The following is a 17,626-nucleotide window of genomic DNA, read 5'->3' on the forward strand; positions in this document are numbered from 1 at the left end:
GCTGTGAAGAGACACCATGACCACAGCAACTCTTACAAAGGAAAACATTTAATTGGGTCTATAGCTTATGGTTTCATAGGTTTAGTCCATTGTCATCATGGCAGGGAGCATGGAAGCCTGCAAGCAGACATGGCGCTGGAAAAGGGGTGGAGAGTTTTGTATCTGGATCAGCAGGCAGCAGGAAGAGAATGGCACTGGGCCTACCTTAAGCATCTGAAACCTCAAAACCTGCCCCTTCCTCCAATACAGTTCCTCCAACAAGACCACACCTATTCCAACAAGTCCACACGTATTCCAACAAGGCCACACCTCCTAGTATGAACCTATGAACCTATGGGGCCATTTTCATTCAAACCACCACACTGCCTAAAAATAAACTCAGAGGCTGCCTTGATTTGTCCTCTCTATTCCCTGTATTTCTGATAACCAAACTGATTTTGTGTCCAATAGCGTACTGAAAATGTTTCTGTCAATGACTATTATTAAATGACTATATAGATAAGAGATGATATATACGTATATGTGTACATGCATATTTATGTACATTTTTATGCATGTGGATTTATGTGCATATATGCATAAGTATGTACCTTTATGTGTGTATGCTACTCTATGTGTTTGTATGTGTGTGAAGAAATGTGAACACATGAATATGGACTAGTGTGTGTGTGTGTGTGTGTGTGTGTGTGTGTGTGTGTGTGTGTGTGTGTTTAATGTCCCAGACTTCTTTTTTATGCTTGGCACTTGATTCTAAAGAACTTTCTACAGTTTCTGGAACCATAATGAATGGGTTCTAGCCTTTGTTTTGTGGTATGTTCATCTGCAGTACCCTGGATAAGCTAACTCTCAGTTGGCAAAAACATTCTCATGTATAAAATAGGTATAAGAACAGTGTTTATGACTCAGGATGACTTTCAGAGCATGAGACAAGGCATTGTCTCATGTATAGGACTATATAGTTGAGATGTATAGGATTATATTTGCTGAGTATACAAGATTATATACTTAGCAAAATTCCTAGCACACATTTGCCACGAAAATGTTAACCAGTGTCATCAGCATTGTCACTAAATAGTTCTTCAAATGGTTTGTTATATGTGTTGGACCTAGTTCTTTGACTGTTTCCTCTAGCTTTTAAAAAATATAGTTATGCTTTTAAAATATGTACTTACAGTTCTATCTATATTTCCTTGATTTTCTTCCCTTGAGTCTCTGGCTCAAATATTTTATTCTTCCCTGAATTTGAGCCTCTGCCTAACTTCTAATGTTAGGCCTATACAGAAGGAAAGCTTCTACTTTCAACCTTTGATCTCCTTGCCTGGAGCCCTTATTCCATTGGGCAGCTTTCCAGTGCACCACTTTTAATGTCACTCCATCCAGTACCCCTGGAGGTAAGTGCATGCGGTTCACAAGGGGCAAGTGCCCGTGTGGTCAGGAGTGACATACACAGAGGAGGCACTAAGGATTCATACAAGGTCCTTGTTCTCTTACCTTTAGCCAGCTTCAGCTTAATAACTACTTCTTCCAACTTCTCTTGAAGCCTTTTCTATGGTGTTCTCTGATACGTAAACCCACCCATCCCAAGCCGACGTCATCTTTCCTGCCACTTCTCACCACGTTTTACTCCTTTAAACTTAAAAGTCTGTTTTTCTCTCTATTGTTTTATTGTTCATTAGCCAGCAGGCATCCCACACATAGTCTCAGTCCCTGTTACAGTGATAATAGCACAGAGCACATGGTTGGATACCAGGAGAATGTATGCCAGCTAATCTAGAAATGGCAAGAACGAGAGAAGAAACGTGTCACACCAATTCTTTATATCTGCACTAACTTCATAATTTTCAGAAATAGCTTCTCAAATCTAATTTAATAACCAAGCTCCAGACCCTGCTGGTTTGTGCTGCTGTACAGGTTCACCTGAGGACCACAGTGGCGTCCAAGGAAGTTCAGGAGATGTTGATCTGGAAGGTATCAGCAGATCCAATGAAATTTAGCAACCTGTTTTGTTCTGTTCGCGTCATATCACAAACCTAAATACTGTACTCATCCAGATACTAAAACCTGTCAAAAAATGAATTTGATTAAAAAAAAAAAGGTACTCAGAAGAATTCCAGACCCACAGCACTGATAAGGACCAAGCGAAATCTTAGCTACACCTCTATTATTATTTCTCCACTTGTGTTTTGTTGTTGTTTGTTTGTTTTTGACACAGAGTTTCTCTTGGCTGTCCTGAACTCACTTTGTAGACCAGGCTGGGCTCGAGCTCACAGACATCCGCCTACCTCTGCCTCCTCAGTGCTTGGATTATAGATGAGCACCAACACACCCTGCCCCACTTATGTTTTTAAAGGCTGTCTTGGTTTCTGATGAACTTTAGTTAAATTCTGTTAGACTACTTTGTATTGTTTTTCCAGTAGCCTCTAGTTTGCACATTCAGAGTTTGCTATATGCAAAGAAATTATGCGAAACATTTTTATGTATTGAAAAACAGTCTAAGAAGGAGACCCCACTGTACTTCAAGTGAACTATTGATTTGGGCCTGATTTAACATGGGCGGTTGCAGGGCTCAACCTGTCTCCATGTACCATCCCCAAATTAGCCACTGAAGCACTTCAGGCTACAAGGAGCCTTTTCTTATATATATATATATATATATATATATATATATATATATATATATATATATATCCCATCCCGTGTATCCTTTCATTCCTCCCTCCCTCTCACTTTCATCCTATTCCCCTCCCCTATGACTGTGACCAAGGGGGACCTCCTCCCCCTGAGTATGAAGGAGGCTTTTCTTAACTGGAAACAAACTAACCAGTTCTTAAGGCTCCTTTTCCAGCAAAATCGGTTAATACTGGGAACTTGTATTGATACAGACTCTCATTTTTCTCAGTTCCTGGCAGATCAAACCAGTATTCCTATCCTAGATTGAAAAATCTACTCATCTATGGGAGAATAAAAATAAAATAAAAGAATAACATCATCTTAATATTCAGGAATTAACTGGAAAGTAGCACTGGTGATCAAGCAGCACTTGTGTTGAGCAGTGCCTCTTTGGAGCATTGCTAGTGTGCCAGCTAGGGCTCCAGTGACATCAACTGAACCCTCGCAGATATGTGCTGCTGAGTTGAGGCTTCTCTGCCTTGGGCTCAAGAGAAGGAAGGATCCCTGGCCTTTAACATTTTTTAGGATTGTCTTCCTAACAGTCAAAGCATTTCACAGTCAGCTCAGGGAAGAGCTTGAGTGAGGTGAATGAGGAAGAGCTTTAAAAACTAAATAATTAATATTTAGCTTAGATTTCCTAGTCTACATCAAGTCCTCAGGACCTGCTACAAATGATTTTTTTTTTCTTCTTTTTAATTTAGTGGCATAAGATGAGTGGTTTCCATGCAGTTTGTACTTTCGCTCTGAGCCCATTAATTCTGTAATTTTGCCTCTCCTTTTCAGAACATTACTGGAAGGCTTTCAAAAGTCAGGATGCTTGGGACCAATAGTCTATAAATCACTACGCCTTGGAACCTGAACTAGATTGCGGGTGGGACCAGAGCCTTTACTCCCAGGGTGCGCACTGCCAAGTTCAGCTGGTTACATGCCTTCCTCTGATTTATTCACAGCCTGGCATGTTGGCAAAGAGCAGTGCCAAGGAGTAGCTGATTGTCCTTGGTTTGTTGTCCTTAATGATCTTTAGTTAATGACCTGGCAGGGGTGCCCAGGGCGGACAAAAACACCAACTCAGCTCACGGTGGCCACTGTGCAGGCTCCAGCTCCAGGCTCTCTTCAGAACAGAAGGATGACAAGGGGAGGTGAGATTTGAGGTCAAACACAGGGGCAAAGGAATATTTGATGCCGGACTTTGGCCCGAGACAAGGTGGAAAGCTCAACCCAAATAATAACTCCCAGAGGCTACATGAAAACACTGCTGCGGTCAAACAGGGTCTGCTTCAGAGTAGTTCCACTTGAAGTAGGGAGCTATTGTTGTGACCTACCGCTAGAGAAAAAACTGCAGGCAACAAAGACTGCTGGGAAGAGAATTAGCCTCTCCCAGGGATGAGCCTCCTTACTGGTTCTCCAATGCAGAGTGGTTAGCTCTAAAACCATTTGCAGACAAACAAGAAAAGGAGACCTAGAAAGCTGCACTTATGTGTCCTTGTGAATACATACGTAAACATTTTTATATATGTGACAACAATAAAAAGAAAGAAGCTATCAACTTGAGAGTGGAGAGGTACATGGGGGAGCACATAGAAGAGGGTAGAGGAAGAAGAGGGAAAGGGGTGTAATTCTATTTCAATTAAAAACATACTTAAAATAAATAAAATTATTAAGCAACTAAAGTATATTCCCACTTATGCCTTTAAGAAGTGAGGAAAAGTCTGAGACAGTTTGCACGGCCTAAGTGGCTAGCTTAAGATAGCAAGAAGATGACATTTCTTTTCTTAGACCCCTTCACAGTTTTTGTAGCACACTGGGCCTATAAGTGGCGGTCGTCATGATGTCCTTCAAGGTTCTTTTTGGTTTCCTACCTATTGCCAAGTCCAGTCTCATTTTTGAGGTGTCTGTCTAGTTTGTCCACCTGATATCCTGCTTTAGGGAAAGCCAGGTGACCAGGTCTTCCACCGTTGGCCTCAAATCCAAAGGACCTTTTCAGCGACTTCTTTTTGACAAGGCTCTACAAAACAGTGAAGAATTGCACTTCCCCATCCAATCTTCATTTCTCTCTACAGCCTTCCTTTCTGTTTTCATTAAGAAGAGAAAAAAAAAATCAATGAATAAATACATGTAGATCTAACCCCCAAAATTCCTTTGTGCACACTGTTTAGCCACAAATTTTTAGTAAAAACTGCAACTAAACTGTGTGCGTATCTTTTAATACTGTGACTCTCATTTACCATCTGTTCTGAGCTCTGATTTCTTTATGGTGTTTGGATCAACAGGATCACTATACAGTAAGTGGCAAGAAAACTTAATTGGAGATGTGAGATAAAGTCCTCAAACAGTCCATTAGTTAGATGAAAATAAATATTGCTCCCAGAGGTTCATGGCCCTGAGGTTTGTCTTCAGAAAGGACAGTGCTACTCCTGGCCTGTAGAGTCACACAGGTAGCAGGCCCACTCAGAATCCTGCTCCGGCCCCCTCCTCTGCTGTTGTGGTAGTCTGAAGGCAGTGGAACAGTGCAGGTGCATCTATATAGATAGAACTGGCTCTCTGCAGGAAAGAGGTCCATGTCAACAGCCTGCAGGCCAAAGTAATTCAGTATTTCATGCAGACATTTGGACATCATCCCTACAAACAAGGACAGTTCTCTAAAGATATTTTTTTTCCCTCCTTTCTTATTAGGAAACTATAAAAACAAAAACATTGCAATTACTAAAACATATTTGTTGAGACAAAAATGGGGATACAAATGATAGTTTGTGGCTTTCTGGCTTTCTGTTTGGACTTTGTATTTATAGGTCAAATCATCCAATTGTGAAAGGACCTGAAACATATTTGCCGAGACTGTTTCCCAGGAGGAGGTTATGGTGTTAAGATGCTGTGGCCGGGATGATTTGACATATGGAGAACAATATGAGGGTGGCTGTCCCAGAGAATCTTTAAGAGCACTATCTATAAACTGGACAGCAAAATATTTGAATATTTTAAATGTGGATAATTTCCAACATAAGGACCTGCTGAAGGTATGGGAATCCATGATTTCTATGGAACAGTAATGGTGTTTGTCCCCACCATAAAACCTTCCATAGGAGTCACCTAAGACAGTTGGAAAACACAGAAATTGGCGTTGTGAATCATAACAGTAGGAAAAGTACAGCAGTAATTTTAGTAGTAGTACCATTACTACTTCATAGTAGCAATGAAAATGATTTTATGCTTAGGGATTACCAAAACACGAGCAACTATTTTGAAGGCTAAGAAAGTTGAGATAACATTGCCTTGCCTTATAGATTGGAGTCCCTGTATGTCCTGCGTTTCCACAGTGATATAGATCCATGGGTCATTTGCCAAGAACATTTGTGCCATATATTGCATCAGGAGAATGGAAATATGTAACATTAAGATATAGCTGGAAGGATTATCCTCTTCCTCCTCTTCTTCTTCCTCCTCCTCCTCCTTTCTGTCCTCTCTTTTCTTGTGCTGGGTTTATATACCTGTAGGTAAATATTTCAGCTCTGAACTCTACTTCTGAGATATGTCACCAGCCCTAGAAGGATATTTTTATGTGAATCTAATATTTATTTTTGTAACGAGAAAACAATTGGATAGTATTGTAGAAAGGGAATGAATCACCCCTCTGGGTCATGTGCTGTCCAACGATGTGATGAGGAAGCATTTCTAATGAGCTGTCTTAGGAGAACATTCTACATCAGTGTCTGGCATAAAGGAGGAAGAATGCTAGCTATAGTTCCCAATGCCTAAAATCTTTCTTTAATAAGAAACCACCAGAGGGTGGTTCATGACAGTCCTTCGAAGACCAGAATCTAGGAAGCCAAGTTAAGATTCACTATGCCAACCTTGAAGACCTAAGACAAACACAAAGTTAATTGGGGTCTAAATTTCACTAGGAAACAAGAGAAGTGCACAAATGAAGAAATAAGTTCCCCTTACCCTGATGGTGGCACCTGATTTGGGACTGGGGGTTTATCCTATCTGAGAATACAGGTACAGTTAAAGTCACGCACAGGCAGATGAACATGTTTTGTTTATTCTGTGAATATTTACATATGCTTAGAGAGCTAAGAGTTCTGAAATTAAGAACTCTGCACTTATGAAATGAGGAGTTTGGGAGCAGGAGGCAGAGATGCCCCTGCCAGAGATGAGCATAAACCAGGAGACATATACCTTCTGCTTACTTTGACTGGGTTGGCAGCTTGGGCTGCCACTACTTGGTAGTGGTAGTCGCAGTCACTACTTGGTAGACCACTACTAATTTCAGGTGATTTAAAAAGACAGAATGGCCAATGTTCTTTTTATGCTTTATTCAAAATCACCCTACATTAGAAAAGTTGCTTCTTGAGATTTCCCTCGCAATAGCTCCCTGCATCTAAGAGGAGAATTGCCTGTCTTCTCTAACTCATTATGGAGTTTTGATACTGGCAAGTGACACATGTGGCTAACGCGTCAGTCTGTGTCTTGTTATTTTTGCTTCCTGGCCTGACAAAATTGTCCTCAGCACCTCTTTGCAGGCATTTGGTATGCTACAAAATATTGGGTTATACTAGTCCTTCTCTTCAGAGATGTACATTGATCCTTAATGCTGTATGTTCCTAAGGCCACGTATAGACATCTGGTGAGAGTGGGCTCAGTTCAGTTTTACAAACTTATGATGTATAAATATGTAAAACACAATCCATTCCAGCTCCATGACCTCTGAACTTGGTTGTTATTATCATTTATCTGAAGCCTCCCTTTTGCATTGGATAATTGAGGAATTGGCCACCAAGAGATAGGGGAGATTCTTCTGTAGTTGAAAATATTATTTTCCCATACACTATATTTGGATCATGGTTTTCCCTCTAGTATCTTTTTCTAGACTCTCCCTACCTCTGCACCCATCCAACTCTACTCTTTCCTTTTGTCTGTCTTTAGAAAAAAAATAAACAAATAAGAACAATCAAGCCAGAATAAAATAAAACAAACAGAGAAAGAAAAGGATAAACCATGAGAAACACATAGGCACACAGATGTAGATTACACCCACCCGTTCTCAGAAAACCCATGAAAACACAAGATCAGGAACAAAATACTTTTTTTTTTCTGATTTGTGAAATATCCTGCCTAAGTGTTTTCTCTTATATCAATAGAAAACTGAAGAATTTAAGAATGAAGGAGAATATTTATGATGATGTTAATGATTCCAGTTGCTGCTGTAAAATCAGCATTAACAAACACTTGACAAAGATTTTAGCCTACAGTGGTGTTGGTGATTGAAAATAAACTTGCAAGTAAAGGCCTTGGAAGATTTCCAGTTCTCTAATGAGAGGCTGTTAAATCTCTTTAAATCTCATTAGACCAGCTTCACACTCATCAGTCCAAAGAATAAGTTAAAGAATGCAGACATCAAAAAGCTGCTAAGCTTTGCCGTGGTCACATGTTGGGTGGCCTTCCCTGAGAGGTCGGGAAGCCACGAGCGCTATAGCAACCACGGTGTCTGTAAGGATGATAGTGCTGAACATAATGGCAGAAACATACATTTTTTTAATGGTGAGAATTGAGTGCAGCCATCAGTGAAGTTGGCCGATAGTGTGTCAAATAGGAAGAAGACATGCGATGTTTTGCTTCTGTAGACTGCCAAGGTAAGGGAGGGGTTCATAAGCAGCTGAAAACATTATCACACACTCACAAAAACAGAGCATGTCATGTTCAAAGTTCTGATATAAATATCTAAGATATGTAGGTAAACTACACAGAAACTTCTGCTGCTACTTTTAACTGATGCCGCTGATATTATATTAAGTTAATGATGCTGATAATTATTAAGAGCTACTTCTTAAAACATTGTTTACGTACAATTATTTGTCTCAAATGACTGAATAGCAATGTTTTTCATTCAATATTTTCAGATAAAATGATCTTTTCCTTATGTTAGATATCTACTCTCAAACCCCATGCTTGTATTTTTAATGTTGTATACTCAAGTTGAAGCTCTCTTCTTACATTGGATTTAGCATTGTGTTAATCTCCACTTTAGGCTCTGTTTTTAACAATTAGAGTTTATTATACAACCCAACTATCCTATACAAGAGGGGAAAAGGGTTAAAGGGAAACAAGAATAAACCTTCTGGTATCTCTTCCAAGGGACGGATCCCTAGGTGTCTTTGGCCGGCATGCTGGTCCGGCCTGTAAGCTGGTCTCTCCCCAAATCCACGTGGGATCCTGCTCCAAAAACTGCCACCTTCTCCTCTCTCCTCTACCTGTGTTTCTCTCAGGTCTCATCAGGTCTGGGACAGGATCCCCGCCTCCCTAGATATTTGATTAGAAACACAATAGCCCTGCTGGAGTCCCCTGGCCCACTTCCTGAATTTCAGATCCAGGATGGCTCCATTCAGTCTATCACAATGTATCCATGGTGCTTCCAAGGGGCAAAGCCTACCATGACTGCTTTTACCTGGGACAAAGCTTACAATCCTTCCCACATCCACTCATGGACGGTGACTCTCTCTTGGGCTAAGGACAATTTGTTAGGCTCATCCATTCTTGCAACAGACTGAATGTTAATGTGGACATATGGTTCTGCCTTAAATCAACCACCCAACCCCTGATGCTTCCTGGCCAAGGCAAAGGACTAAAGAAAGGATTTGTTGTGAGTTTCCTTTTTGAGGTAGATCACATTTAAACCATATAATATTTCAGGGTTTGTTGAGGTGGCCTGCTAAGCATTCATTAAATTCTCCTTTTAGAATAAGTGTGATGAAGAAGCATTTCATAAGAAAAGTCTGGAATAGAATTTATTGTTATAAATTTGGCAATAAATTTTGTTTGTTTTGAAGTGTAGGAAATGTTTAGTGAATTGTTATTGAATTAAAATAAGAGGCAATGTTACAGAAGACAGCAAAATGTCTATTTCTCTGAGTGGGCTTGTGTGTTCTTTTAGCCTCCAATTCAATGTATGTAACTGTCTTCAATGTAATTTGTGTACGAATTTAGTGTCTAGTTTCATCAGCCACCTTATTCCAGAGTTTGGCTGCATTTGTTTCTCCTCTGACTTCTCTAAAACAAGTACATTTGGTTTGGCTTCTGTCTGTTGTTGGTACATGTGTGCTTAGTCTAACCAATGTATCTACCTTCCTGGTCACCCTGTTGAAATACACCTGAGGCCACATGCAGATTAGCTGCTGGACGGTTACTTAGGGTGTTTATGCAATGCGTGGAGAAAGTTCAACTGTTCTTCCTGCTGCACATGGGTAACTATGTGATGTGAACAAAAATCCTCAAAGACTTTTGATATGTACTTCTTAAACTTGTAAGCTTTCACATGATAATTTTTGTGTGTTTTAATATTCCCCTTGAAAGCAATAAACAAGTTCACTCTTCACCAGAAATGGATAAACAATTCCCAGCAGATGGAAACCAACATTCTCTAGGAGACATCACAGCATGCTTGCCTTTTGTTTTGCTCTAGAGAATCAAATAGCAGTTTGGACTTCTGCCTGGGCAGCTCCAGAGCTCGTCAGACCAGCTCTGCTCTGTGCACACTTTGAAAGATGCCACCAGTAGTCCAGAAGACATGAGAGTGTTCTGGTTTTCTGCTTATCTCTGTAGGCGTTCACTCTGGGATGTTTTAGAATATATCAGAGCGCACAAAGGAACTGATTTATCTCTCTACTCACACCATTTCCCACTGTTCTGCATTTGTCTCTCTAAAGGTCAAGCATGAGAGGCACAGGCGATGGTCCTCATGTCCCTTCTTTTCTTATTTGTTGTGTTTTCATGTCTGAGCTCTTTGGAGAATGTTAATGTTTATTTTTATAAATCTAACTGTTCAATCACAAAATGTGATTTATAAAGAATTCTAAGGTCTTGGATTAGTACAAAGTGCTCATTGTATCCAGGATATGGCTCATATTACTACTGTCAGCAAACAATCTCTTTTCTAATGAGTTACTTCTATCAGTGTCTCATAATGACCTTAGTTCTAAGGTGAGGTACAGTGAGTTCTTATGGGCCAGAACCTCACTGGCACTGGACTTTTCTCTCTGTCTCTTTCTCTAACTGTCTCTCAGATCTTTCTATTCTTTCATTTCTCAAGGGCTATTTAATATATCTTTTATTGGAATAGTAATCTCTATGAAGTAACAGGATGGCCGCTTATAATTAGACCAGTCAAACTTCAGTGGGAAAACCTGCCAACTTCACTCAGTTAAAACTGGGGAGAGGTTTGTGTTTAGTTTCAACTTCTCATGATACTTGCAAGAAGGGTAATGGTTAATGGAAGTGTACAATTGCTAATGGTTGTCATTTTGAATCTGTGTGAATGACAGAAATATGTCTGACCAGGAACAGGTCTGAGAGTTAATACTTAAGCAGGAGTTGGGGCCAAATCATGGAGAAACTTACCTCAGCTATATTAAAGAGCACTTTTGTTGCCTTAAACTGTATCTAACTCTATAAATACAAATGAGAAGGCCAATGTCTGATTTCTGATATTTCAGTGATAGCTTATGAAATTCACATTCAGACTGGCACAAAGCCAGGGGCAGAAACAGAGTCTAACGTGTTTCTCAACCTCATTGGCACCAACGGTGATTCTGGAAAACGATGGCTTCATCAATCAAGGAGCAGCAAGGCCAAGTTTCAGCGTGGACAGGTAAAGGTAAAGAAAGATCTCACCAACTCATACGTGCCATTGTTCCTCTACTCTTGTTCACAGAAGACATAGAAAGAGAAAATTCCTGAGATGCTCATTTGATACTTGCCCAAAACCACAGGGGTGTTTAGTGATTTTTCCTGGAAGATTGTTCCAGAGTTCAAGAGACATGCAGGTAATCAGGGCTATATAACAATAAAGGAGTCCTGGCATTGTTGTTGTTTCCTATAAAATGCAAGAAGGGAAGGATTCCCCAGGTAAGGTTGAGTCCTGGCAACAATGCCAGCAACCCACTGGGAGGGCTATAGACATTTTACATAACAACTTTGAAACCCCTCTTAAGGGCTAAGCATCTTCTTTGTGCATTTTACTAATTTCACTTGGCACAATGCCCCTATGTGTTTTGCATATGTAACTTGGGATAGGATTTCCTTCTTTTGTAATGATAAGCAGTATTCTGTTCCAGGAACCTATTTTTACTTATCCATTTGTTCATTAGTGATTCCTAAAGTTTCTTTCATCTTTGGCAATTGCTATTGATACTGCTATCGGTATAGATGAACTGTTACACACTAAGATTTTAAAAACCAAACCACAACCAAAAGGAAAGAAGATCCTACACAAGAAGGAAAATGGAGTTAAGAACACACCATTTAATGTTAAAGAAACATATATCTTAAGACAGAGTTTGGAGAATAAAAGGACTATCCACACTCTCTGGAGATATTATAACAGGCATGAATGAAAGGGCTCGTCTATAAGATATATGTGTTTAGAACACTCAAAGATAAAAAAGAAAAAGGCAAGTAACCTGAATTAAAATGTAGGCATGACAATTGACTATGGACTTTACAAAAGAGACTGCCCATCAATCTAAACACCAACATTCCTAACAGTCAGGCAAGAATATGCCCACCATGATGTCTTCCTGTGAATAGAGAAGTCTAAGCTTCATATGGAATAATGCAAGGTAGTGGTTATCTGATGCAGCACTTTAAACTCTCACCTGTGGTGCAGACAGTATCTGCATTGATGTCAGTATTTTCAGAAGAGCTGATCCATGACAATGGAGTATGTAAATGTTCTGCAACCCAGCTGTTTCCCAACAGAAGCGAATGCTATTTTCATGAAAAGGCATTCAAAAACATTCTGAGAGGGACAGTACTGCCCACAGATATTTAAATATTAAATATTTAAAATATTTAATAAGAGAAATGAATGATCTGAGAACATATAGAATGATACTAAACAACACAGCGTAGGTGAAAGTCATATATTCTGGGTGGAATGGCAGGTGAGAAGATAACTCACCTTATGGCCATTTAAGAGGAATTCCAGACCACAAGAAACTAATAAAAACTAGAGAAGACAGAACAGAGACTCCATTTGGGAAGACTGAGTGTAAAGGCTGTGGGAGGGGTGTGAAGTGAGAGATGTATTCCTTCCCCTTACACATCATAAGGTCAATGTTGACACTGCTGTAAAAGGATATGGGTCACAAGGGAAAACTACACATTTGTTCAATACTTCTATGTGAAATGGGAACCTTCGGAAATGAGGAGCTAAAGACCTGAGGGATACTATCTATATTCTGAGATTCTATCAAGAATAGACACGAAGGCCAAATATAACTGAGCAAAAGGGTGTGATCTAATGATGACAGATGGAGAGGAAACACAGCAGTGCCTGTCGGCATTCTCCTGGGCCTCCCTCTCTGGTACGGGAAAGGAGTTCTCTGGAGTGAGAGTCTTAGGCCTGGCTCATCATGGCAGGATGTAGACAGTCCTATGGCCAGCTCTTACACAGAAAGCTAGAGGTGTGGATGGAATGAGTAATAATGTGTCTGTGTTTTCTAGCTTGCTTCGAGCAGAGAGGGGAGCGAGTTACAGGCCTTGCTTATGGGAAATTAATGCTGGCCTCTGGCTGCTTTGAGAGAGAAGGATGGACAAAACACAAAAATAAAAAATAAACAAAAAGCAGGCCAATAAGAGGACATAGAGAACCCTGATGCTTCTGGGGCCTCCAATATTCCTTAGTTCAGTATTTAGCAATGAAAGTGCCAGATGTAGGTGCTGTGTTCTGAGCCTCAGGTATATGGCTGGGATATAGCTATTGAGTATACAGTGTGTACCATATCTACTTCATAGACCAGGACTTTATGCATGTACATACACATGCATTTCTAGACACATAGCTATTTAATAACAGAAGAATGTGAGAGAAAACAATGGTTAAAAACCACACTCTGGAAGCAGACTCTGCCCCTGCGGTGCTGACTCTGTTCCTGCCAGATGTGGGACAAGTTACAAAACTGTGTCCTTTCATTTCACTTGCTGTGAAACAAGGAAGTGAACCCTACTTCCCTCATGGACGGTTGTCCCGTCCAGCAGGACCAGTAATTACGGGGTCGCGAGGGGAGCCATACCTGAGGGATGGGACGGGAAAGAAAGAGGCGATACCAAGTAGCGTTCCTATCAAGGTCCGTTTATTGAATCAAAAACAGAAGCTTATATGGGGTGGAGGCAGGAACCAGGCAGTAGGAGGGGCCCGAGAATGTCTCTAGATAATACCATCAGGGGAACATCCTGTGGTTTATCTCGGAACAGTTTCTATCTTATCTTAGCTAACTATCTCTCGGAAAGTCCCGAGCTAACCTGCTAAACAACATCTGCAGGGGCTGAAAGGAGGAAGTTACCTAACCTGCTAAACAACATCTGCAGAGGCTGAAAGGAGGAAGCTAGCTATGGAACGGGGCATCAGTATTTTTCCATAGCCAGTAGACTCTTTTAACTTTGAATGACCCCGGGCTGGCTCTGAACAGACGGTGCTAAGGAGTACGTGGTTAATACATATAAACAGGGCAGTCAGATACCCAGTTAGAACTGGCATTACCTCTACTCACAGATTTTAAATATACACCCCAAATAAATCTCTAAAATCCTTTTATAGACTCTATGATCAAGCAAGAATTACATCCTTCATGTTAGTTTGTCTCTGCCCCAACATAGGGTAGACCTTTGCGCATTAAATCATAAGTAGTAATATACTTGTGGTGTGGTGCTATCATGCATCCATGTAGAAGTAAAGTAAGGATACATTGGAAGAAATACTGTTCCTTTTATTTCCCTAGAGAAAGAAACCGTTTCATTTGTCCCTGGGTGTATTTCTCTTACAGGTGGACATTTTTTCCATTAAGGCTGTGTCTCTTGGAAAACTGAAGAAAGTTCTGATAAGTCATGATGGAACAGGTCCAGGTAAGATTTGATTTTTTTTTTTTTTTTTTTTTTTGCCCTAAACTTTGCTTTTCAAATCTGTTTAAAAAGTTGGTATAAAAGGCAGGTAGAAGATAAAGTGTACGTATAAGTCATAGAGAGCTGAGAATGCATACCTAAGGGAAGGTGTTTCTCTAAATAAACTTTCATTTTTGTACTTTCCAACTTGCATGTGTCATGCAAGTAGACTTCCCATACATATCACCTGACAAGAATTGTCATAGTTAATTAGCCAGCCCCTGCCACATTACTGTCAGCTAAACTTACCATTCAATGCAAATGTTATTAGCTTTCCTAAGTAAAGCTTAAATAGGTTAGACTTATTATATAACTAACAATACCAGACAGTATGTAATAAAGAAGGGTTGGGTTTTTTTCCGAGAAAGGCAAACATGTACATGTGTAGGTGCTTCTTTGTCTATTCTTTTGACCTACAATGGTATTCATAGTCACTTCTCTCCTGTGTGTCTTGCTCCACCTGACTCCAAATGCAACGGGTTGGGGCTTCTTGCACACCCTTTACCATTTTGCCCTTTGTTCTGGAACCGCTGAAAGTCCTGTTAATGTAGTTCATTAATACTCATTTGCCACCTATTTAGAGCTACGAAGCTCAAGCTGTCAAATCCAGAACCATACTCTGTGCACGATGATGCATATCACAAAAAGAGGAATTTATTTTGCCTGTATCTCTACTCTCTCCTTAGGCTATACTTTTATTTTTCAAAACCTGGAATTGTATGTCATTTATCTTTATCTTCCTAGTCCTTTATATACAGCTTGGCAGTATCGATAACTTAATGACCATTTATTGAATGACCATATTTAAAGAATTAAAATAAATTTGATAATGATTTTAATGGAATTACAAAATGCTGAAAATATCGTCTCAAGAAAGACACATATATGGCATTGCTGTAGAGGATACTGCTAAAGAATCCATTTTCTACAGAGGGTGTTACAATAGGATGCATTACTGTAGAGGAATATCATTATAAAGTAGTGTCACCACAGAGGATGTCACAATAGGGGAATGTCACTGTAGGTGGTCCCTATAGAGGAGTGCCACCATGGCATCCTGTCATTACAAAGAGAAGATAGAATGATGTCACTGTGGAGAGTCTTATTGCAATGGTGTCATTATAGAGGACTGTCACCACAGAGTGGGGTACTTGGACAGTGTATCATTGTAGAGACCCAGTGTATTTTCTAAAAGCTGTGCATGGATGGGAACAAAGCAAGTGGTAGAAATCACAGGCTTTTCAGCACTATAGGCTTTTCCTTTTCCTTTATTTAAAATATTTTATGTGTACAAGTATTTTCCTTGTATGTACCTGTATGGAACATGTGTGCCTGGTGCCACGCATGGCAGAAGAGGCCATGGGATCTCTTGCAACTGAAGCAAAGATATATAGTTGTCAATCACTACATGGGTGCTCTAAACCTGGGTCCTTTGCAACAGCAACAAGATCTCTTAGCTACTGAGCCATCTCTTCAGTCCCTACTTTAAAAACAAGATTTAATTCACTCTTTGGGAGATCGATACTACATATTTTGGTCATAGTCATCATCCTCTACCATCAATCAGACACACTGACCTTTCCTTACCAAACCAACTTTGAGTTTGCTTCTTTAAGAACAATAATTGAGTTTGCATTGCTTAGTTATTCTAGAGAGTGGGACCTGCTTCCGAGCATAATCAATGGACCGACGGTCATACCATTAAAGAAAACTGAGTGTTTTTCACTCAGTGTCTATCAAACGCTGATGCTTTCTCAGCTAGGGGAGGGATTTCAAGCCCACTTCCCACTCTCTATGCTGGGACTTGGTGTTGCCTGAGCTTGTACTGGTCCTGTGAGTCCTTTCACAATCACTGTTAGTTGATATGTGCACTACCCTGTTGTGTACAGCAAACACTGTTTCCTTGATGCCACCAGTCTTTCCTCTGGTTTTTTACAATCTTCTTGCCCCCTCTTCAGAAAATATTCCTGAGTCCTATGGAGAATGGTATAATATTATATGTCTCATTTAGAGTCCTTATTCACTGCATGCTGATCATCAAAGTTATCAATGTTAATGGCCATTTATCCAAGAGGAAGCTTTTCAGGCAAGAGCTGAGAGATGCATTGCTCTATGGGTAGAGAAATAAGTCATTAGGAGTGGTTTAGTACCATGTCGACTTAGCCGAATCATAGTAGTTGGTCCTTCTTGGCTTCACTGAGGGTGCCAAGTATGTGTCTCATGGAACTTGTCTGAGATTCAGTCAGAAAGTGATTGGTTAGTTCCATAACAATCATGCCACTATTGTACCAGTAGGCATATCTTGTCAGAACCATTGTTACTGTTGGGTAACAGTGATGATTACTTTTCTCCTATGGTAACGTCTCCTATCACTACAGGGGCTAGCTAATATAGATAAAGCATCCAGGTAACTGCCAGATTGACACTTTATAGCTCAAGTTTGTGGTTCTTAAAGATCCCCTCCCTTGCCGTGTTGTGCTCATTCTTGTGTGTGATGGCACCACCTTCTCTTTTAAATCACAAGAGAGTAATGCATTACTTCTATCTTCTCTCTGCATCTCAACAGAAATTCCCATGATAGCAAGCAGTGTACAAGCACCTGAAATTTAGAACAAGTTGACCCCTCTCATTTTTTTTTTTTTTTTTTTTTTTTATGATTCTGTGACTTGAGACATATCCCTGTGGCCCTGTGTCTCAAGGGCAATTTTTTTTTTTTTTTGAGTATGAAAAGCTATATGTATAGGTGCTTTTTAAAATGATGCTGAATCTTGCTTTGGTATGGAAGGAAAAAGGTGATCAAGAAAGCCTTAGATAATTTCTGCAAGGTTGGAGTGAAGGCAGAGCACTAAGGGTAGCTGGGCAGAAACTGCTATGGGTAAAAGAACACAGTTGTAATGTTCAGTGGTCTGGAGTCTGTATGGGAACATGTTCTAACCACAGTGGTTCCCACAAAATAAAGAAAATGGCAGCAAGGAAAAGGAAGGGAGCATTATGATTCTGAATTTTTGCCAGACTAAATTACTCA

The 17,626-nt window shown here is 40.1% G+C and overlaps 1 protein-coding gene across 1 annotated transcript in view; it reads left to right on the top strand.

Annotated features, from left to right (window-relative positions):
* LOC127201237 (lipoxygenase homology domain-containing protein 1-like) overlaps positions 1-17,626 on the top strand; it is a 339,490-nt gene that overhangs the window by 309,575 nt on the left and 12,289 nt on the right. Inside the window, 2 exon segments of the mRNA XM_051159652.1 lie at positions 11,157-11,311; positions 14,487-14,565. Of these exon segments, the coding sequence (XP_051015609.1) occupies positions 11,157-11,311; positions 14,487-14,565 (234 nt within the window).

The sequence above is a fragment of the Acomys russatus genome, chromosome 2, assembly GCF_903995435.1.
Source record: "Acomys russatus chromosome 2, mAcoRus1.1, whole genome shotgun sequence".
Taxonomy (NCBI): Eukaryota; Metazoa; Chordata; class Mammalia; order Rodentia; family Muridae; genus Acomys; species Acomys russatus.